We start from the raw sequence: 23,078 nt of genomic DNA, 5'->3' as shown, positions 1-23,078 counted from the left end.
AAGCGGTACCTATGTTATACTATAATCCAGGGTAGGAGTACTGAGTACTGTACGAGAAGGATAGGAAGGAGGTCCTTCTCGGGCAGTCCTAACTTTACAAAAGTTTGGGTAGGTTGCATGCTATCAAATTGTATTGAATTGTATTAATTACATGTGAAAAGAATTTAAGAATAGTCTAAGATCGAAAAAAAAATCCGTGAGTACTATTATTCTAATATAATAGATCTAAATTAGCCACAGTAGAGACAGACTGTGGCTAATGTACTACTTTGTATTAATTTCTTAATTCTACAAAAAAATCTTATCAAGTTAAGCAAGTAGTAATTAACTGATATCCTAAAGCAGAGTCTACATTAATACAATACACATGTCTGTGTTTTTTAATCAATATTTACAATATATTTTACAATAATATTAATGTTTTTTTTTGTTTAAATAAATATGTTATATATTTAAAAAAAAATCATAGACAAAATGAATGGACTAACGAATAGACAATAGTAGACAAACAGTGTGGCGTCGTCGGACCGGATGTTGTTTATGACCGACATTTTCCTTTGGAAACTGTATTTGGGCTTAAATTGCATATAATTTTCCAATTTTACCAATTAATATTTTATTCCTGGTATAATTAAAGATAATAACATGTTTTTATGAAGCAGGAATGTAAAATAGGTAGATGTTTAACGAACTCTAATATCAATTTAGCAAAAGTTTTTTTCTCTTTCAATATAGCGGGAAATCTTCGTTGTGACGCGCACAATATCTGATAATTTGTCGGGTGAACAAGTGAAGTGTCGTAACGGATTGTTATGTGGTTATTTACGCTCTGACAGTGGATCTCGGTATTATATTTAGATTTGACAATGTCGGACGAAATGGCGGTGGGTGATAACGCATCAAATGATGAACAAAAACTAGACGGCGGTGAGACGGAAACGGAGACCATGGAGACCGCTGATGCTTCAGAACTCCAAGCAGAACCTTCAGCTCCTGAAGCTGAAGCGACATCGGAAACTACTGAAGGTAATTTGACTTTCACATAACCTCTTATCTGCTTGTTGACATACATTCATCACATCTTCATCTTCTATCAGATTATTACTTTATTCAAGCTATATTATTGTAAGAATGTCGAAGTTTTGCTGTAAATAATGGCATTTTGCACTCTATTAATACTCCAAATAGTTTCTTAGCATTAATATCTCTTCAGTCTTGCTATTTGTAAATATACCAATTACAGTTGCTTAAGAAATCATGTTAATTGGAAATGCGAGTTTGAAATGTATATATTTTAGCCAAATGTTGTAATGGCTTCAGAATTACTTTTAATGAGATGCAGATTTATTTATTTGCCATTTCTATTTCAGCTTCTACCATATGGTAGAACTCAATATTATGTATTTGTTATACAATTTAATACATTTTTATGTTATTCGTATTCTGATTAAATAATGTATGACAAAATATAAAGTTCTATAATAAGTTGAATATCAATTAATGAATACCGAGCATTGTTACATTTGTTAACAGTCCGTCAAGTCCATACTACGAGTGTGTTAGAATTATTGTTTTAGAGGATTAAATGAACACCAAAGCTAACATTTCTTGGAAGATACTTTATACTGCGTAGCCACTTCTCAAATTATAACACTATATATTTAATGCGAATGAGACAGACAAAAAGCTAGAACAAGGCAATTTTAAGAGAAGATTACAGAAATAAAAAGGGCGAGCAATCTTGAATTTTTATTTGCTTATGTTTTAGTTATTTCATTGATATTTTCATTTGGCTTAGGAGGAAAATATCCAAAATGCCAATAGCTTCTTGTATTGAGTGTAGCAGTATGTGCACCATCCGTACATTTGCGGAAAATAGGGTTTTAATTTTCTTTGCGAGGAGACGAAGGGTTTTTGTGTTTTGGGTCATTTAATAATGGATTGTTTACAATTTTTTCAATTCAAAGGACATATTACTAATAGGAAATCAACACATTTTATTTCTTTGTAAATAGTTGTATGTTATGTAATTCTTCTTATAATTTCTACTTAGATTTTTTAATATAAATGACTATTAATGTTATGCATATATTCTTATTGGTCAAAGAAATAAATTCAATTTAATAATTTATTGATGATTCACATTATTTTGTTGAGATCAGTGAAAAACTATTACATATAAAAGTACTATTAAACAATTCTCTTACTAAAATATGAGTAATTAATTTTGTTATCTGATAAATTTTCTTCCTTGTTAAGTTAATTAAAGTTAATTATTAATACAGTATAGAAGAAGTTCAACAACTTTGAGTTTGGTTTTAACTTTATTTTAAGAATAGTATTTGATATTTGGATATGCATTATAGATTTTTTCCGAATCAGGAACAATTTTAACGAAGCAAAAAATATAATGGGCATAAATTTTGGAATAGTCTATAGTGCCTTAATTAGCACATAGCAAGGGAATCAATCACTGTAGATATTAGCTTGTTACAATAGCCTGTTTAAAATAGTATGTTGAAGTTTGATAAATAAGAATGAGAAATATATGCACCTCTTAGAACAAACTCGCTAATTAAATTGAAATGATAAACATTTTATTTATGATATAATTAGGCAGGTGAGCAGGAGTGCCACCTGATGGTCGATGGTTACCACTCGTACATTAGTGCTATAAGAGATATTAAACATTCCTTATATTTCCCATATACTGCCAGGGAGCTAAGATGTACTTATTACTGTTACTGGCTATCCTTCAAACTAGATGACAATAGTGAACCCAGAAAATTGCACAAAATCCTTTCGCTACATAATTTGTGTTAATAATGTGATGTAAAATGTAAATTTATGTTCGTATTTTAGGGTGAATCAGCTAAAATTATATTAAAAATTATTCTTACTAAAATATCGTGTTACGGATATTGAAATTAACATCTATCTCGCAATTCCAAAAAACTTTAACATTCTATATTTTATAAGTTATACTGAATAAGTTTTCTTGGTTTGTTTTTTGTTTTTTAAATCGATAATCATTGCTATCTGTAAAGGTATGATGTAATTGATAAAGATCATCTTGATTGTGAAGTAATTATTTAAAATTATTAACTGTAAAATTGTACAATATAATCTTAGTGTATTTCAATTGACTTAATTTAAGTAAAAGTAACTATTGTGAGATGACGATGATGAACAAAGATGACTTGCTGTAAACATTTTCTTCGTGGTAGGGCTTTGTGCAAGCCCGTCTGGGTAGGTAACTCCCACTCATCAGTTATTCTACCGCCAAATAACAGTGCTCAGTATTGTTGTGTTCCAGTTTGAAGGGTGATTGAGCCAGTGTAACTACAGGCATAAGGGACATAACATCTTAGTTCCCAAGGTTGGTGGCACATTGACGATGTATGGAATAGTTAATATTTCTTACAGCTTCATTGTCTATGGATCATGGTGAACACTTACCATCAGGTGGCCCATACGCTCGTCCGCCAAACTATACCCTAAAAAAAGCCGTTTCGTCAAATGTGGGAACTTTTTAGCATTTAATGGATTGTTAATCCATTAAATGCTAAAAAGTAATAAAAAATAAAAAAATAAAAAGCTCTAAACTAAACAGGGTTGGCAATATTCGGTATATTCAGAAATTGTGTAGGTAATCAGTAAATAATCATCAAAACATCAGTCAAGTTACAAAATTAATACCTTTTTTTAATTTTAATTAATACTTTTTTTTAATAGATGAATCTGCTGTGGAAACAAAAGATGAATTAAAAGAAAATTTACATGAAACCGATTTACCAATTAAAGAAGAGTCAGAAACAGAAGAGATGACGGAAGAACAGAAAGAAACTGACGAGGAGGTGACGAGAGGCGTCAAACGTAGAGCATCCGCAGCGTTCAGTGACGGTGGGGATGAAGAATTTAAAGGTTTCGACAGTTGTGAGCAAAGCAGTGTCGCAGATTACAGTCGCATTATTGGTGAGTCTGATGTTATAGTATCTCTGACATTGTTTTAAAATCATAGGTAATTTTGTTGTCCTGTTAAATATATGTTATTTAAAGAGAAAATTAATTATATATAGCTGAAAGATGTTGGAATTTGAATTTCCTAATGGATAGGATTTTTAATGATTTTTCAAACTACCAGGAATAGATTTTAGAGATTTAAACAATACTAGAGTGTCTGATTTTATAATTAAATTTTTATTTAGAGGATAATCTCTTTTTTTTGCTTATGATAAACTACATTATTCCCGAGTGATATGGGGTATTAATTATATTTATATCATATCACTTTCTTTATTAATAATTTGCATGGGGCAATATAATATTATATTACCTAAAATTTAAACTTTTTTTTTTATAAAAAAATCATTATTGTCATTCCATGCTTATCAGAAGAGGAGAGGAAAGTTAAACGGAGAACATCCACATGTAGTGATGATGGTTTCAAAGGTTTCGACCTTACCGAACACAATAGTTTGACTGGATATTGTCAAGTATTAGGTAAGCGAGTTTAGGGTAAACAAATGTGTTTGCAGTTAATTTAAAATTGGAGGAAGCACTCTGTACTTTCAAAGAAATATAGTAAGGAATGTTCCTTTGCACCAATATACTCTATTTCTTATGTTACTAAAATATAACACCAAAGTTACATACATTGTTAATTTTATATACTAAATAACATACAATAGTCTCCTGAGATGTTTCCATTAAGTTGTTTCGTTTTTCTTTTATATACTCAAGTCATTTATGTTGTGTGTTACCCCTGGTTTTTGATAGTCTGTCCCATTCAATTATAGCATTGAGTGTTTGCACGCACATATACCCCATAATATCTCCTTGTCATGTTGTGATGCCATACTGCTATACACCAATGCTGGTTAGCTAGTCTTTTATCATATAAACTTGATTAAAAATCAACATGGGTTCTTAATTATTCAGTAAAAACTCCTTTGATACATATGTTTTATTTGAACTGCCTGTAGTTTGTCTATTGGTGTTAAAATTTTTATATTTATATTCTGTGTATCATATGGACTGCTTATTTTAAAAATTGTTGGGTTTTGAAGGTGATATTGAGAATGTTTCTTATCTTATGTGAATATTTGGGTTAAATTTTGTACTCCTTATTGTTGTTAAATGGTTTATGACAAAAATAAATATTAAAAGAAATTGTTTTTTATTACAGAACGCTTGGAAGCTGAGGTGTCAGCCGCTATCAAGACATACAAACCAGTCCGTAGCGTGATGGCTACACCGGCGATCAGAGCCAGTAAACGAGCTCGCCAAGACACAGGTGGGTGTACCAAGTGGTCTGAAAATCTCGAGGCTGAGGTGACTGCGTTCGTGAGGAGCTTCTCAGATGAAAACGGGGAGACTGTGGCTGCGAAGCGACAGCGCCGGGGTACTGGTGAGAATGGTACCTCCTCATGTATTTAGTTATCACTCGCCGATTGTTTATTTATTTATTATTTATTTATTTAGGGACAACCAACAGAAGTTACAACAGCATGCATGAATAATTGAGATACAAAAGAAAAAAAAAGTAAATATGATTAAGTTACAAGAGACATCAAAATTATTAATTAAATATAAAATAATAATATGTATGTACCTACTTCAATGTTAATTTTATATTATTTATTTATTTTATATTGTCTATTATTATTACCAACGGGAAGCAGTTATCCACACTTGGTTGTACTGCTTGCGCTACTACAATTGTAATCTTATTAAGAGATTTTTCATTGAGTTATATTAACCGGTTATATCTGGATAATCTCTCAGAGTGATTAGTCTGGATAATCTCGGCTCTGTCGTACTTTAAACCATAGTCACTGAACAATGAGTCAGTAACAAAGGGTTTAATCGAAAATGTCAAGGTGCTAGATCTTTATATGCTCGGTGTATCAATGCCATCAATGCAATGTATAGTCAGCCCACGAGCAGCTATATGTCTATACATATAGCTGCTTGACGACAATATTCTATAATATTGTCGTAATCGTGACGACCTCCGTGGTCGTGGTTCGTGGATAGGCCAGTCCAAGGTCCCGGGTTCGATTCCCGGCCGAGACGATGTAGAAAAAGTTCACTAGTTTTCTATTTTCGCTTGAGTCTGGGTGTTTGTTCTTACTTCTGATGTTCCATAACACGAGAGCTTCGGCTACTTATATTGGGATCGCAGTAATGTATGTGATGTTTATTTGACGTGTTGTGTGACTGTAAGATGTCCCCGGCGTCCCCAGACAGCTCGCGGCCGTCGTCGGCGCAGTCGTGGCGCTCGGACGGCGAGGGCGCGGGGGCGGGGGCGGAGGCCTGTCTGTCGCCGGCGTCGCGCGGGGGGCGGCGCGCCACGGCCGAGATGTCGGCGCCGGCGCTGCGCGTGCCGCTGGAGCGCGGCTGGCGGCGCGAGCTCGTGTACCGCGCGGTGGGCGCCTCCGCCGACGCCTCCAGCCGACGAAACGCCGACATCTACTACTACACGCCGCTCGGCAAGAAGCTGCGATCCACTAGGGAGGTCCGACCCGAACATATTTAACACACCAATCCTTTTTGAGACAAACCTTTTTATTAATTGTTTTACTTGCGTTGTGGATTAAATAAAACAGATATTAATCAATAATGTATGACAATATTGAACACAACAATCATGTTTCAAATTTTGCATAGATTTTCAATTGATGAGACAAATCTTTTTTTATTAATTGTTTTTCTTGCGTTATGGCTTAAATAAAACATATAATAAAATCAATAATATATATTTAGTTTTGTATAATGTTCAATATTAAGGCTTAAATTAAAACTCATTTTTCAGGTGGCCGAGCATTTGTCAGGCACAGGTCTCACATTAGAAAACTTCTCCTTCTTCAAAGAACCGTTGGGAATTGATGATCCCGAAAAAGAGATTATACGGTTAGTAAATGTTTCTCTACAAACACAAGAAATAGTAAAATATTCATGATAATAATTTTGTCAAGTGACACATGTAATTAAAACCGAAATGTCAATTTACAGTGATGCAAAAGTCATCAGACGTGTGGAGTCCCCAGTACCGGCCGCCCCCCCACCAGTGTTGGACGGGAAGAGGACGCCTAAACCCAAACCCCCTAAAGGTGCCAGCCCTGAACCCGCAACGCATAAGTCACCACCTGCTAAACTTAAGGTACAAATTTTTTTTAGTTATTGAAATATAATTCAAGGCAATTTTAATTATATTCAATGTAATTTACAAATTTATCAATTCTTTACAAAATGAATGAATCTTACAAATTTGAATGGAACCATTACGTCACTGGCTACCATTTAAACATGTCAATAAATTTTGTGAGACATTACATTTTAATAATGCTGTAAAATAATTAGTCTAGTACTTGTCACCCTCGTACTAGCCGACTACCAACTGATTGCCAAGTATTAGACATAAAAAGTTTAGCCTATGAAGCGTTGGAGTTTACGCTTTATTTATATAAAGTTTCATCAAAATAGGTTCAGTAGTTTTATTGTCAACAGTCAATATTATGTTACGTTTTTTTTTATATAGGTTAAATCAATGGGTTCCCGGCTAAGTAGCAATGGTACCACTACCCCGAAGCAAGCTAAGAAGGCTCCGGCACCCCAACAGCCGCCAGCGCAGTCGCCACAGCCTATGCCGGCACCAGCAGACAACAACAACACCGCAGCCTGGAAGAAACCCAGGTATGATTTGAATCGCATGATTCAAGTTTCTAGTAATAATTGTGAAATTAATACATTTTTTAATGGCTACCGTTCTGATACTAAATGTATTAGTTTTTTTATGAGGCTCTTAAACGGTTGTTTTAAGTAAATGTTGCCATTTTTTATATAAAATATATTATAGACGTATATTTGAGTGGTTCACGGTTTATATAAATTTAAAATGTATTGTTTTTTTTTTTTAATTTTTGAATATTTCAATAAAATGGAACATTTTTCAATGTTTTCATCGTATTTAATTAGGTACAGCACAAAATATTTATTCGGTATTCGTAGTGTAAACGTTCGTCAGGTAATTATACAATTTTAAAAGTTTTAAATTGAAAATCATACAATATATATATCGCAAACGACGGGTTAATTGACAAACGTTTGGCAATTAACCCTCGCATGCGGGTACTGAGCGCTGGCGGCGCAGGTAACACTGTGGTACGGCAGGGGCCCGCTGCCGCTCCAGCCGCAGCCGCGACCCGCGCAACCTGTGCAACCTGTGCAACCTGTGCAACCTGTGCAACCAGCGCCCCCCGCGCATACTACCCACGCCGCGCACCCCACACATTCCGCACACACTGCGCATCCTGCGCACATCCCACACAGCCCCGTTGCGCAAGCGCCGGAAAGAGAACCTACCGCGGTCCATCACCATCAGGTAATTTTTTTTTTGGTTTTTTGGTTTGAAGTCGGAATTAAAAAATCTTGCTTAATTAAAACATTCAAATTAGTGTGTTTTTGGAACGCATATCCTTTATGGAGTTTTACTATAAAATGAACACTAAAATCGTCTTAGGAAAAGTGTTATGTCCAGGTTTCCTAGCTTTCTCATTCTCATTGTCACTTTCTTTGAGATATGGTTTCAAATAATATTATATTTACTGAATTAGTTGACATATATTTTTTTATTGTACTTTTAATTTTTTTTTAAATTAAATGAGTCATCATCACATACGTTACTCTGATCCCAACGTAAGTAGCTGAAGCACTTGTGTTATGGAAATCAGAAGTAACGACGGTACCACTAACGCCCAGACCCAAGACAAGATAGAAAACTAATGGTAATCTACATCGACTCGGCCAGGAATCGAACCCGGGACCTCAGAGTGGCGTACCCATGAAAACCGGTGTACACACCACTCGACCATGGAGGTCGTCTAAACTTTGTCATTGTTATTTGTTTATTCTCAAATGATACCTATCGTTCCCTTGTATAAATAGTCTGACGTGTGTCGTTCATATATATGTATAGTACGACACAACTTAGATGTCGCATCGGCAAAATTCGTAAAATCGATCACATCCGAATTGAGTACGCTATACCAAATTATCAATATTTATTTTTGATGCGAATATGATCTTTACACAAACGTAATAACTTATAACATCATATGACTTAATATATTCGTCAATTTGACGCGTCGATTTACATGCACTTGCTTTCTCTGACGCGTGAATCCATAGCGACGAATAGCGTCGAATGGCGCGATAGGGAGCTATTTCTATTGGTTGTGTAAACCGGCAGTAATCGGTTTTATTTTCATTCCATTGCATTATCCGATGCTACATCTAATTTGTGTCGTACTATATGTGTATGTGTATGTGTGTTGCAGGTGCCGCGGCAGGTACAGCAGCCGTGTTCGATGTCGTGCGGTCGCGGCGCGGTGCCGTCGCTGGCGTGCGCGGCGTGCCTCTGCCTCTACCACCCCGCTTGCGTGGGATTCGCGCACGCCACGCCCGAACGCTTCCTCTGCAAGGTCTGTACCACCTAACATCTATAATATCAATATTGTAAGTGTGAAACTAACTCTGTCTGTCTGTCGCTATTTCACACACAAACCGCTGAACCGAATTTGATGAAATGTTGTATGAAGCAAACTTGAACTCCAAGAAAAGTCATAGGCTACTTTTTTGCCTGACACATGACAACCAACACTCTAAAACACGAGCGAAGCCGCGGGCGACTACTAGTTTTTTGTTAAACAGTATTCTTTAACTGTATTCATTTCTATGTAACAGCTAAGTTTGAACGATAATTACAAGATTATATTATGTAATTAAAGTATAGTTGGGTAAGTCTCAATATGGTAGACAACTACATGCTACTATTATAAATGCAATATATACATTTGAGAGTATAATGTAAATAGGATTTAATTTACATTGCAAACATTTTTTGTAGGAATATTGATTTTTTTTTTATTTTGTCACAATAATTAATCGTATAATTACTTTTAGAACTGTCGGAAATCAACATCACCACCATTGGAATCTCCAGTCGCCCATAGTAAAACAGGCGTCACCACGAGTGCGACTCATCCCCAATTGACCACCGCACCACCAAACATGTCAAACACTGGTGCCAGGCGACTGCCGGTGCCTGTCCCGACGAAAGTGCCAAAGAATGATAAAAGAGTCCTCTTGAGGATGAAGGTAAAGTATTTTCCACTATCCAAACTTATATTAAAATTCCTGAAGTACATTAATGTTTCATACCTTAACTATCCATCCAATGATTATGATGATTAAACTCACCGTTACATTCACGACGACGGTATTACGGATTAGCATCACGGCATGATGCTAATGTCCATTAACCAATGCAACTCTTGTTATTTATTATATTATTTGATACAAATCGTGTTAATATATTATCCATATCGTACCATTTTCATGAGATCCTTAAATGGTATAGAAATTGATGCGCCACCTAGAGGCGATTTACAACAGTGGATAGTATAAATAACCTCAACTAATTATCCTAACTCATTTGGGGATCAAAGTCAATGTCTGTCAATCTCAATCAGATTCATACATAAAGTTATATTGTTTGTTTTTAAACAAATAACTACAACAACAACAACAGCCTGTAAATTCTCACTGCCGGGCTAAAGGCCTCCTCTCCCTTTGAGGAGAAGGTTTGGAACATATTCCACCACTCTGTTCCAATGCGGGTTGGTGGAATACACGTGTGGCAGAATTTCTATGAAATTTGTCACATGCAGGTTTCCTCACGATGTTTTCCTTCAATGCTGACTACGAGATGAATTATAAAGACAAATTAAGCACATGAATCAGTGGTGCTTGCCTGGGTTTGAATCCGTAATCATCGGTTAAGATGCACGCGTTCTAACCACTGGGCCATGTCGACTCGACTTTTAAACAAATAACGAAACATAAATTGTTGTTACTTACGTATGACACGGGAGCACATACAAGTGTTGTCTTAAATTTTCGCGATTATAACACATTTAAATAAAACTAGTTATACCGGACATACGCTGTAAAGTGCTCGAAACGTCAGGATGCCAAAAATAATTAATATACGCGATTCAAATCCGGTATAACTAGTTTTATTTAAAAGCACATACAAGTGTTACGTTGTGTCGCAGGTGGCGGGCGGCGGGCCGGACGGCGAGCGCGTGTGGGCCGTGGCCAAGGGCGCTCCGCCCCGGCCCGCGCTGCCGCAGTCGCTGGCCCTCCTCAACGGCCGACGCTTCATCGTCGTGGCGCGCGCAGCCCCGCACTGACCCTGCTCACCTATCCATTGCTTGGAGCCCTATACCGCCGGTAGGCATCTGACTCAAGAAATCGTTAAAGAGTTTTGTCAAATAATGTTGTCTTAAATTTTCGCGATTATTACACATTTAAATAAAACTATAGTCTGTTCGCGTTAAGAATGCAGTGAGTTGTCATTGTTTACCGGCCTGACTCCGCCCCCTTTGACCAATCAAATCTTTTCAAATTACAAAGTCAAGTTCACATTTAATTAATTATTAACTGATATTTTTATTTCATAATTTAAATTTTGTTTATTTATATATTTATATTTAATTTATTCAAGCTGTACACGTAATAATTAATGTAACCTATAGCTACTAGATGACGTTATGTCAAAATATGTAAATTTCTACATCGCGATGGAAAATTCGCAAACGATTGTATATAGTGTTAAGAATTTTGTTGATTAAACACCCCGATTCGATTTTTTATTTTAATGTGTATTTTTTTAATTCATTATACTTAGTCTTTAAAACAAATATAATTTGTTGGAATTTTAACACAAATATGCATACACCTTCACCCTGCTGTTAAAAAAGATTTGATTGGTCAGGGGGCGGAATAAAGCCGGTAAACAATGACAACTCACTGCATTCTTAACGCGAACAAAGTATAGTTATAACGGATTTGAATCGCGTATATTAACTACCCGTGACCACGAACGCTGTAAAGTGCTCGAAATGTCGGGATGCCAAAAATAATTAATATACGCGATTCAAATCCGTTATAACTAGTTTTATTTAAATGAGTTTTGTCAAATTGATTTACAGTTATCCACTATAAAATGTGGTCTGGAAACAATATTATTAATAATGATTATACCCCAGATTGTTGGTTATAAATTGTGCTAATTTGTTATTATATCAACTCAATTTAATTGCTATAAACGCAATAAGAAAACGTCATTAGTAATAATTTGTATGTTGCCGATAAAAATTGTCTCATTATATAGTGTGTACATTAGTGTGGTGTGATGGAATAGCTTCTAAATATATCATTAAAATAAAATAATGTTACCAGAGCAGTGGAGCATTAGATTAAAATTCATATAATATTTTCCTTCACAGATGACCGTCAACAGAAAAAATGTGCTGGGAACAAATGATACTGTGTACATAATAACTACAATGATTATATTTTTAATCTATATTTATTTAGCTTTATGAAAAGGAAGACTGTGTCAGGAACTCCAAGTTATATTAGTTGCAATGAAGTCTATATTACAATGTATTATGCATAGAATAGTTTAATATTAAATTTTACACAACAATTCAATATTTAATAATAATAATAGCACCACATATTTGATTTTTGAATACCTTTGTCATACAAAAAATATTAAGTGATGTTATTTTTATAACCAATAGTAACATAATTACAACTTAGTTTATTACAATGGTAGGAGTTGTTAGGTAAATATTAACCATGAATTTATATTTAAAATAATTTATGGTATTTTGTAATCAAGAACTGTTTGTAGTGCATTATAGCAGATCTCTATTCGCTAATTACGTAGAATATGTCAATATTAAGTTTGTTTTTCATTCCTCCTGCCGTTGAAATGTGTTATATTTTGATGTGTTTATAAAATTATGAAATATGTTTTAATGAATTCTTCAAAGATTCTTCATAAAATAATCCTCGTATTAAGTATTTGAATGTCAATCACGTGTATTTAAATTGAGTAATTGCTACGAAATTCCATTTTTAAATGTACAAAAAAAAAACGATTGTCAAATTGTGATATTCTCATAACCTTAATGTTTAGTTTAGTATATGTAAGGACAGCGTTAATTTTAAGTTGTATTATTTTGTCTATGCTACGTGTCGCCGTGTAAACGCCGCGTCGATGATATGCTACGAATGAGAAATGTTGAAAATTTATTGTCGTTTTAATTTATCACTCATTAAACCCAAAGGAAATTGTCGGTAAGTTTCGTAAATCAATATTAGCGTTGGAAGCCTTGTGCGTGAACCACTCAAAAGTATGTCTAAACGATTATTAATGGGCATGTTTTAGCATGCGATACAGAAGTGTGTTTTGCGGATACAGAACGTATTGTCAGTATCTGTAATGTATAGTACGACACAACTTAGATGTCGCATCGGCAAAATTCGTAAAACCGATCACATCCGAATTGAGTACGCTCTCCCAAATTATCAATATTTATTTCTCAGGCGAATATGATCTTTGCACAAACGTAATAACTTGAAATATTATATGACCTAATATATTCGTTAATTTGACGCGTCGATTTACATGCACTTGTTTCTCTGACGCGTAAATCTATAGCGACGAATAGCGTCGAATGGCGCGATAGGGAGCTATTTCTATTGGTCGTGTGAATCGGCAGTAATCGGTTTTAATTTCATTCCGTTGCATTATCCGATGCTACATCTAATTTGTGTCGTACTATATGTGTATGTGCTTGCAGCGAGGCGGGCAAGGGGCTGCGCGCGCGCACGCTGGCCAACGGCGCCGCGTCGCCGCCCGCCGCGCCCGCCGCGCCTGCGCAGTCGCCGCGCCGCCGAGGCCGCCCGCGCGCCGACGACGCCGACCACTTCACAGCCTTCCATACTCGCGCGCGCGCAGCCGACTACAACGTGGCCGTGCAGGTGCGATACCAATCTTCCTACTTGAGCCTGACCTTCCTTATGAGCTGAATCACTATATACTATTAAACAAAGTCCCCCAGTCGCGTTTGTCTGTCTGTATGTATGTTCGCGATAAACTCCAAAACTACTGAACGGATTTTCATGCGATTTTCACTAATAGACATTGGGGTGCGATAAGGAAGATTTTGATATATAATTTATTAAGGTTTTTGTGCAAATGAGTTGAAATAGAACGACAATTGTTAAATATATCGAAAAAAAGCGAAATAAAAGGTAAAATCATAAAAAAAAAAAATTTTCGTCCACCTGTGTGAAGCCGGAACGGAGCGCTAGTTAATATTATAATTGTTAAACTTAAAGCTAATATAGTATGTGCGTATTGATTAAGTCATGTTATTTTAGATATTTCAATATCTCGGTATGCGAGACGTGGCCCGCTGCGCACGAGTGTGTCGGCTGTGGCGCCAGCTGGCGTCCGCGCCGGCGCTCTGGAGGCACGTGCGGATGAAAAACTCACACGTAAGTTATTACTGTCTGATGATGCTTAAAAGCTTACTTCGATGGTTTGCGTATATAAACATATCTATAGTCTGTTCGCGTTAAGAATGCAGTTGTCATTGTTTACCGGCCTGACTCCGCCCCCTTTGATCAATCAAATCTTTTCAAATTACAAAGCCAAGTTCACACTTAATTAATTATTAACTGATATTTTTATAATTTAAATTTTGTTAATTTATATATTTATATTTAATTTATTCAAGCTGTACAAGTAATAATGAATGTAACTATAGCTATAGCTACTAGATGACTTTATGTCAAAATATGTAAATTTCTACATCGCGATGGCAAGATTCGCAAACGATCGTATATAGTTTTAAGAATTTTGTTGATTAAACATCCCGGTGACGCTTTAGAGGCCAATAGGACCAACAACAGTACACAGTTCGAAAAGAAAAATGATTAAACATGACTTTCAGTGGCAGCTATTGGTTTTACTATTAAACAGGAACCTTAGGATCGAGTGATATAAGTTGTTCACAAATAATTTGTTTGTTTAAATTGTTCATTTATTTAATTTTTTATTATTATTAACTGATATTTAAAAAAATGAATACGAACAGACTATAGTAGGATTCACACAAGGCTGTAAATGTTTTTAATTTTAATATGATTTTTCACTTTTATGCAGGTTAGCGACTGGGCGGGTTTATGCGCAGCGTTAAAGAGCCACGGCACGAGATGGTTGGATCTGCGTAAGATGTTGCTGCCGCCCAACGACACCGTCTTCTGGGATCACTTCGCTGAGCACATCGGCTCCGTGGATACACTAGAGAGGTATATTAAAACTTCATACCCTACACTAGTAACGCCTTAGTGACTGGAACTTCATTGTATTAAATTAAGTTACTATTATGTTATCAATGCATCATTGATAGTGAACTGGTAAATATAATAAAATAGCAGAGATGGCCCAGTGGAAAGAACGCGTGCATCTTAATCGGTAGTGAAGAAATACGTTGTGAGGAAACCTGCATGTATCTAATTTCATAGAAATTCTGCCACATGTGTAATTCACCAAACCTCCTCGAAGGCCTTAGCCCAGCAGTGGGGAGTTTACAGTCTGTTGTTGTTGTTTGTCAACCTGTTTATAGAATAGTGTTGTCTTAAATTTTCGCGATTATTACACATTTAAATAAAACTAGTTATACCGGATTTCAAACTCAACTCAAACTCAAATAACTTTATTCAATATAGAAGCATTACACTTTCTTATTGATGGTCAATTGAAACACTACCACCGGTTCGGAAAAGAAAATACCCTGACCTGAGATGAACCGGCGAAAGAAACTCAGCGGGTTTTTTTTTTTTTTTAGTTGTCTCATATATTATTTAAACAATTTAATATGAGATGAAATAGCCAGGAGGCGATCGTTTCATTCCCAAGGTGTGCTATCGATCATAAACTCATTAATTGTATAGTAACCTTTTGCACACAAGCGTTCCATTAAATAATTTTCTTAAATTTGGCAACAGAGGCATTTTGAACGCTTTCTGGGATCCTGTTGTAAAACCGTATACATTGCCCCACAAAGGAGTTACTGACTCTATGTAGTCGAGTAACAGGAGTAACAAGTTTGTGTTTGTTCCTTGTACCAATGCTATGAGTATCACATTTTCTCATGAAATTATTAATATTTTTTCGTACATACATAACATTGCAGAATATATATTGAGAAGCAACAGTCAATATCTTGATTTCTCTAAATTTATTCCTTAACGATTCTTTAGCTCCTAGGTTATAGATTGCGCGAATAGCCCTCTTCTGTAGCACAAATATAGTATGGATAGCGGCTGCGTTGCCCCACAGCATAATACCGTATGACATTATGCTGTGAAAGTAACTGAAATATACTAAGCGAGCCGTATCAACATCGGTACATAATCTAATCTTTTTGACCGCGAATGCCGCAGAACTCAGTCTACTCGCCAATCCGTTAATATGGGGGCCCCATTGCAACTTGGCATCAACAGTAAGGCCAAGAAACTCAGCAGAATCAATTGGATCCATAGATTCCCCGTTAATGAGTACATCGGCTTTTACATTATGTACATTTGGTGTACTAAATTTCACAATTTTTGTTTTATTATTATTAAGCCTAAGATTGTTTACGCTAAACCAATGTACTATATCAGCTATAGCATTGTTTACGTCGTCGTACTGTACCTGTTTTCTATTAATTTTAAAAACTAAGGAGGTATCATCAGCAAACAATACTATATCATGTTTGTTCCCAACAAGAAAGGGCAAGTCATTTATATATGTGAGAAAAAGAAAAGGTCCAAGAATTGATCCCTGAGGGACCCCCATACCAACTGAGACCCCAGAAGACCTATTTCCTTTAACGTCAACCCTCTGAATTCTATTGTTAAGATAAGATGTCAGAAGGTCAAGCGCACATTCTCTAATTCCATAGTGATAAAGTTTCCTGATTTGAATCGCGTATATTAATTATTTTTGGCATCCCGACGTTTCGAGCACTACACAGCGTTCGTGGTCACGGGTAGACTAGCCGTTTATTTAACTGTTTATAGAATGTGTGTAGTGTAACGAGTGTAGTATAAGGGTTGTTGTGTCGTTTCAGACTGGAGCTGTGCCGCTGCCCGGCGCGCGCGGTGGAGGCGGCGTGCGAGCGCCTGCCCGGCCTGCGCGCGCTGGCCGCGCCCGCCATCCGCGACGCGCGCCTCGACCCCGCGCCGCTCGCGCGCCTGCCGCGCCTCGAGCTATTGCGCCTCAAGGTCGGACGGCCCCACCTGCACGTTACATGTTCTGTGACACCGGTCGCTCATTAATGTCTCTATGCAAATAATAGTTACCACCCACTCATCAGATTATCTACCGCCAAACAATAGTACCAAGTGTATTGTTGTGTTCCAGTTTGAAGTGTGAGTAAGCCAGTGTTAACTACAGGCATAAGGGACATAACATGTTAGCTCCCAAGGTTGGTGGTGAATTAAAGATGAAAGGAATGGTTAATGTTTCTTATAACACAATTGTCTATGGGCGGTGTTGACCACTTACTATCCAATAGCATAAAAAAACTAAGAGTAACTATTTGTCTATGGGCGGTGTTGACCACTTACTATCCAATAGCATAAAAAAAACTAAGAGTAACTATTGTTTTTTTTTTCGGTTATTTTTCTGTAGAATTAACTTTTGGCGACAGTGATTGCTTTACAATTAAATTCAATAGTGTTTGTATGGGCCATGAATAAATATATTATGACCTAACTGAGAGTATTTATGGTGCGTTATAGAATAAGCTTTAAAGTTGACTATGAAATTAAAATAATTTATTTTTGTTACAGAGCCTAACTGGACTGTCCCTAACCCGCGACCTACATTCCCTGTCTTCACTATCACGTCTGCAACATTTATCGCTGACATCGATCAAAGAGCTCGGTTGGTGCGCGTGCGAAGTAGTCGGACAGCTTGAACAGCTAGAGTCACTCGAGCTGGGCGAGTGTTCCTTCGGTGGATCGTTCGCGACGGCTCTCGGCAAGCTGGTTAAGCTGCGGAGGTTGCGGCTAGAGCGAGGGGTGTCGCACTGTGCCGCACCGGCGCTTCTGAGAGCGCTTTCAGCGTTGCCAAAGTTGACCAGACTGGAACTTGTTAATTTTGACGTTAAGGTCAGCATATACCTAAGTACCATATACTTAAAGTAAAGAAAAGTAACAGCCTGTAAATTTCCCACTGCTAAGATAAGGCCTCCTCTTCCATTAAGGAGAGGGTTTGGAACATATTCCACCGCGATGTTCCAATGCGGGTTGGTGGAATGCACATGTGGCAGAATTTCGATGAAATTAGACACATGCAGGTTTCCTCACGATGTTTTCCTTCACCGCCGAGCACGAGATGAATTATAAACACAAATTAAGCACATATATAGCTGTGCTTGCCTGGGTTTGAACCCGTAATCATCGGTTATGATGTACGCGTTCTAACCACTGGGCCATCTCAGCTCACCATATACTTATATCTATCTTTCTGTTTAAATGATTTGATATTCGAGCATTGTTCGACTAAGCATTCTCCAAATAATATTTATAGATAAAGCGTTATAGTTTCATATTTCGCTAAAATGATATAATTTCTTAACTGTATATATTTTTGTCTACAGGTTGGATTCGATGATGCTCTCGCGGAATGTAAAAACATTCAGAGACTGCTCATTATACCGACGTATGTGTCGCAATCTGCGACTACCAACAAACAGGTGAGGTTTATTTACTAATTATTCTAAAATAATAATAGCTTAGTAAAAGTAGTAGTAAAGTAACAGCCTATAAATTTCCCACTGCTGGGCTAATGGCCTCCTTTCCCGTTAAGGAGAGAGCTTGGAACATATTCCACCACACTGTTCCAATGCGGGTTAGTGGAATGCACATGTGGCAGAATTTCAATTAAATTAGACACATGCAGGTTTCCTCACGATGTTTTCCTTCACTGCCGAGCACGAGTTGAATTATCAAAAATCAAAATCAAAATATACTTTATTCAAGTGGGCTTTAACAAGCACTTTTGAATCGTCAATATAGTGGTGCTTGCTTGGGTTTGAACCCGAAATGATCGGTTAGGATGCAAGGGTTCTAATCACGGAGCCATCTCGGCTCAATAATAATAGCTTATTTATTTATATATAAATATTTTCAATTTCCTCGCAGGTATTAAGCGGTGTACTTCGACTGAAGGATACGTTGACGCATCTGATGTGGGGCGTGACTATCGAGTTGCTTCGCGTTACCGAGCTATTCATAGACCAGTGCGAGGCGGGCGAAGGCGAGGGCAAGCGGCGCGACGTCGGCGAGTGCATTCCCGTACTGAAGCCCGTACCCGGCTGTCGCCTGCCCGACGAACAACGCACCGTGGCCGGCCCCCCGCAGGTACACACCGCTCGCCCTCCGTCGGCCGTCGGCACGCCGCAGGTACACAACGACCGCCACTTGTAACCGACCGCCACTTGTAACCGACCACCACCGTGGTCGGCTCGCCACAGGTACACAACGACCGCCACTTGTAACCGACCACCACGTCCGTGGTCGGCTCGCTACAGGTACTAAGCGCTCCCACTTGTCGCCCGTCTGGTCTGCCGCAAGGGCACTCCGCCCTATACTCGACGACTATAGCACAGTTGATGGCTAGTTACAGGTACACAACACTCGCTTGTCGGGTTGCTTGCCTCAGGTACTAACTACCCTACTTTTCCTGCTTGACTTGACTACCTGATCGTGGCTGGCCATAGACGCGAACAAGTCCATTGGTTGTTCAACGATCACCGCACCTTGACTGCGTCACTACGAGTTTAACACACGAGAGAGCAAAAAAGCATTTTGATATGAAATTTCTTCAAAGTAGTGTTTAGGATATATGTAATATTTTCCAGGTGGAAATACTCCCGATCCCGACTCTACAACGGCTTCTGTCAGCTCAACTTCCGAACACGAAACTAAAATTGCTGCGCATCCCCTTCCACGCAACCTGGCGGCAATCCCTCGCAGACTTCCAGTAGCGCGCACACCCGCGACCCTATGTCGGTGCAGGGCCCCTGAACGCACACGGAGGCATATGTGACTGACAAACATGTACAATAGTGGGGTCAGTCATAGACTATATATATAAATAAAATGTCATTCGTGTCCCGGGCAGGGGTCGGTGTAACTAAAAGGACTACGATTTTATTGAGTTAAAAATACCCCCGAGACGGGTTAACTTCAGTGCTTACAACATGCAGTTATTATCCCGAGTTATTGGAAATTATACAGTCAAGTATATATCAAAGTTGATACGCAGTTACAATTATTATATATTAATAGATTTGGCAGTGGGCTGATAATTTAATAATTTGCAATACTTGAAGTGAGATGAGGAAACAAGATTATATGTATAATCGAAATTTGAAATTTTATAAAAAAAGAGATAAAACTTTGTGTCAAAGTTACAGATTATAAAAAATGAGTACAATAAGTAAGTTTTTTCAAAGCTATCGTTTAAATAAAAATGTATGTTTGTATGTATTAATTTAAAATTATTTTGAATCAAATAAAGATAACAAAATGCTTGTCAAATTTAAATAAATATATCCGAACATCGTTTAAAAGGAACAATATAATAATCTGACATTTAATTTTATCTATTAATATAACTGTTTATTTTATTAAATAACCTTTGACATACAACATGTACTATACCTAAAATACCTTCTGTATTTTTAGCCTCTAACATATTATATAATATAGCCTTATTAAAAAAAAAACAATATAACAATAGTTTAAAAAAAACCCGTGGGTGTTCTTATAGTCTTAAGTCGTAGCGAGAGATATATTTTTATTCAAATTCATCCATTTCATATTATTATATGACGCAATGAAATAACTATATAAAGTTAATTGATTAACTTCTTAGTTTTAATGTATAAGGTTGTAAATATTATATCGATCAGCCTGTAGTTTTTGACCCTTACCATAGATACAAGAGGTATAAATTTTGTTTTTAAAAAAAAGTCATCATTGTCATCGAAATGGCGGGAAAATTGTCTTTAGAAAACCGTCAAAAATGTCATTTTTTTAAATAAATTTGAAATTCTATAATTTTTTTTAGTCAAAATAACCTTTTTTTCCTGTTTCGATTAAAAGTTACTTTGAGTCTTTTCTGATAATAAAAAAAGTTTTCCGCCATTTTGATAGTTACATGATGTCACATATACATTTACAGTCATTTAAATTATGATTACATAAAATAGTGTCGATCTGTTTACTCGCGACGGCGTACACCTTCACATTAATTTATTATGGCGTGCGCTAATAAAATGATCTAATTTGCATTTTTTGATGCCTTTTAGTCATCTCACGCACACTAAGACATCGTGTAAACACGAGCGTCACTCACTCATACTAATGCACACAGATAATGATTTAATGTAGAGGGCGCGCCTGTGTGACTGAATAGATCTATATATGGTTTTGTTAAAATGGTAAATCTGAAATACGCCTTAATATACATGTTATTCATATTTATATTATAGCTTAGAAATTCACAATAAAAGCATTCACATAAATTAGATATTCAATAATATTGAATAATAAATACATTTTGAGAATTTTTTACAAGAGTCTTTCGAATAGATAACAGTAAAAAATGTTCTTTGTCTCGTAACTATTAAATTAATCATAAATATTCGCGCTGCAATGTTTTTGTGATAACTTATTTATGTTTAAAAGTATCAATTATGAAAGTGATATATTTCTCATTTACGTTAAAATTACTTTTAAATAATGATTATTTTAAAATTATTTCTTCTGTTCCATGACTAATATGCTTTGGGACGTTTTTTTTTTTTATTATTTGACATTAGGGATTTGACTATTAAACTGGATGTTATGAAAATGTGATTTCTTTTTAATGTAGCAAGTTTCAATCTCAAATAAATTAGCTAAGATGATAGTGAAATTTCGAAATAAAAACATTCATTAAAACGCTCGTACCTAAACTCTGTGTATCAAATATTTTTACGATTACACTCTATAGAGAAATCGTGTTAATTAAATCCAAATTAACTGAAAAATTAAATGGGTACGAATAAATATATTTGTAGAAGAATACGTTTACCGACGAGAGTGTAATCAACATAAAACAAAATATAGTTTTAGATATAATAGCTTTTATGAAAAAATATAAATTTTCATATTCGGTAGTTTTTATAGAAACAAATGATTAAGCAATATGTAACACCAATAAATAGCAGAAGATAGCTGTGACAATTATTTAATAAATATAATTACAAGATATTAAGGTTGAATAACATGAAGGCGTTTATATTTTTAAATTATTATTCGATTTGATACCGTTATCGTTACGAAAGCCTAGCTTCGTAGCTTAGACAGTTGTCTATGGTACATAATCTCCTTTCGAAAGATGATTTGTATTTTTATTGTAGTTTTTAGTTGGGGTAAGTTTGGTAGGCGCCCTTGTAAATATGTATAATTTGTATCGGCGCCCGCCGCTACCGGCTCCGTTTAATAGTTTAAATATAAATACTAGGAAGTAAAGGCGACTCAATAAATCGTTGCCCTGTAACCATTGTTTTATTTACCCTTATCAACATAAGCTATGTTTTGTATGAAAAGGTTGGATATGTATAATTGTAGAAAACACTTATTAATACAATCATTTTGTTAACGCACGACTAACAAATTTTACATGTTAAATAAATGCATTATGTAAATGAAAATATATTCATTGATAATCCAAATATAAAAAATTACTGGCCACATTAATTTGAAATTTAATAACTTGCTGGTTCGTCTTTAAAGGAACGGTTCTGGTGTAAAGGTGTACCAGTGTAACGAAACATGTATATAAATATAAACATCACATGATAGTACTTTGACCATATATTACGTATTGTCTACAAGAGTACACTTATGTCATATTGATTGTTAGGTCAATTCATAATCAGATATTCTATCGCTTTTTAGTTTTTCTATGATTAACAAAAAATATTTCGTCAATCATTAAAATGAAATCATTGGATTTCTATTAATATATTCTGTGTGTGGCGGAGTGTCTATGAAAAGAGGGTCTTGATTAAGCAACTAGCGGAGATTGTCTATGGTAG

The 23,078-nt window shown here is 36.1% G+C and overlaps 1 protein-coding gene across 8 annotated transcripts; it reads left to right on the top strand.

The window, feature by feature from the left end:
- Window positions 1-512: 512 nt before the first annotated feature.
- Window positions 513-22,537, top strand: LOC124540132. Of its 8 annotated transcripts, none has more exons than XM_047117575.1 (16): window positions 513-1,026; window positions 3,736-3,975; window positions 4,396-4,503; window positions 5,189-5,296; window positions 6,249-6,520; window positions 6,818-6,915; window positions 7,018-7,165; window positions 7,544-7,698; window positions 13,725-13,905; window positions 14,308-14,424; window positions 15,095-15,240; window positions 17,049-17,202; window positions 17,773-18,093; window positions 18,585-18,680; window positions 19,129-19,389; window positions 19,848-22,537. In XM_047117575.1, the coding sequence occupies exons 1-16, from the start codon at window positions 867-869 to the stop codon at window positions 19,971-19,973; spliced, it is 2,691 nt and encodes an 896-aa protein (XP_046973531.1). In that variant the 5' UTR covers window positions 513-866; the 3' UTR covers window positions 19,974-22,537. The 8 variants fall into 8 exon arrangements, with proteins under 8 accessions (XP_046973531.1, XP_046973528.1, XP_046973529.1 ...); XM_047117572.1 differs by having other exon boundaries at window positions 5,189-5,410; XM_047117573.1 differs by having other exon boundaries at window positions 5,189-5,419; window positions 19,129-19,347.
- The last annotated feature ends 541 nt before the right edge of the window (window positions 22,538-23,078 follow it).

This window comes from Vanessa cardui, chromosome 24 (assembly GCF_905220365.1).
Source record: "Vanessa cardui chromosome 24, ilVanCard2.1, whole genome shotgun sequence".
Taxonomy (NCBI): domain Eukaryota; kingdom Metazoa; phylum Arthropoda; class Insecta; order Lepidoptera; family Nymphalidae; genus Vanessa; species Vanessa cardui.
Note: the sequence above shows the minus strand (reverse complement) of the source record. Positions and strands in the feature narration are given on the sequence as shown.

Coding starts and splice junctions, on each gene's coding strand:
- LOC124540132 (XM_047117571.1), top strand. CDS start 867: ATGTCGGACGAAATGGCGGTGGGTGATAACGCATCAAATGATGAACAA. Junction 7,166..7,543: donor CACCACCTGCTAAACTTAAG/GTACAAATTTTT, acceptor TTTTTTATATAG/GTTAAATCAATGGGTTCCCG. Junction 13,906..14,307: donor ACTACAACGTGGCCGTGCAG/GTGCGATACCAA, acceptor ATGTTATTTTAG/ATATTTCAATATCTCGGTAT.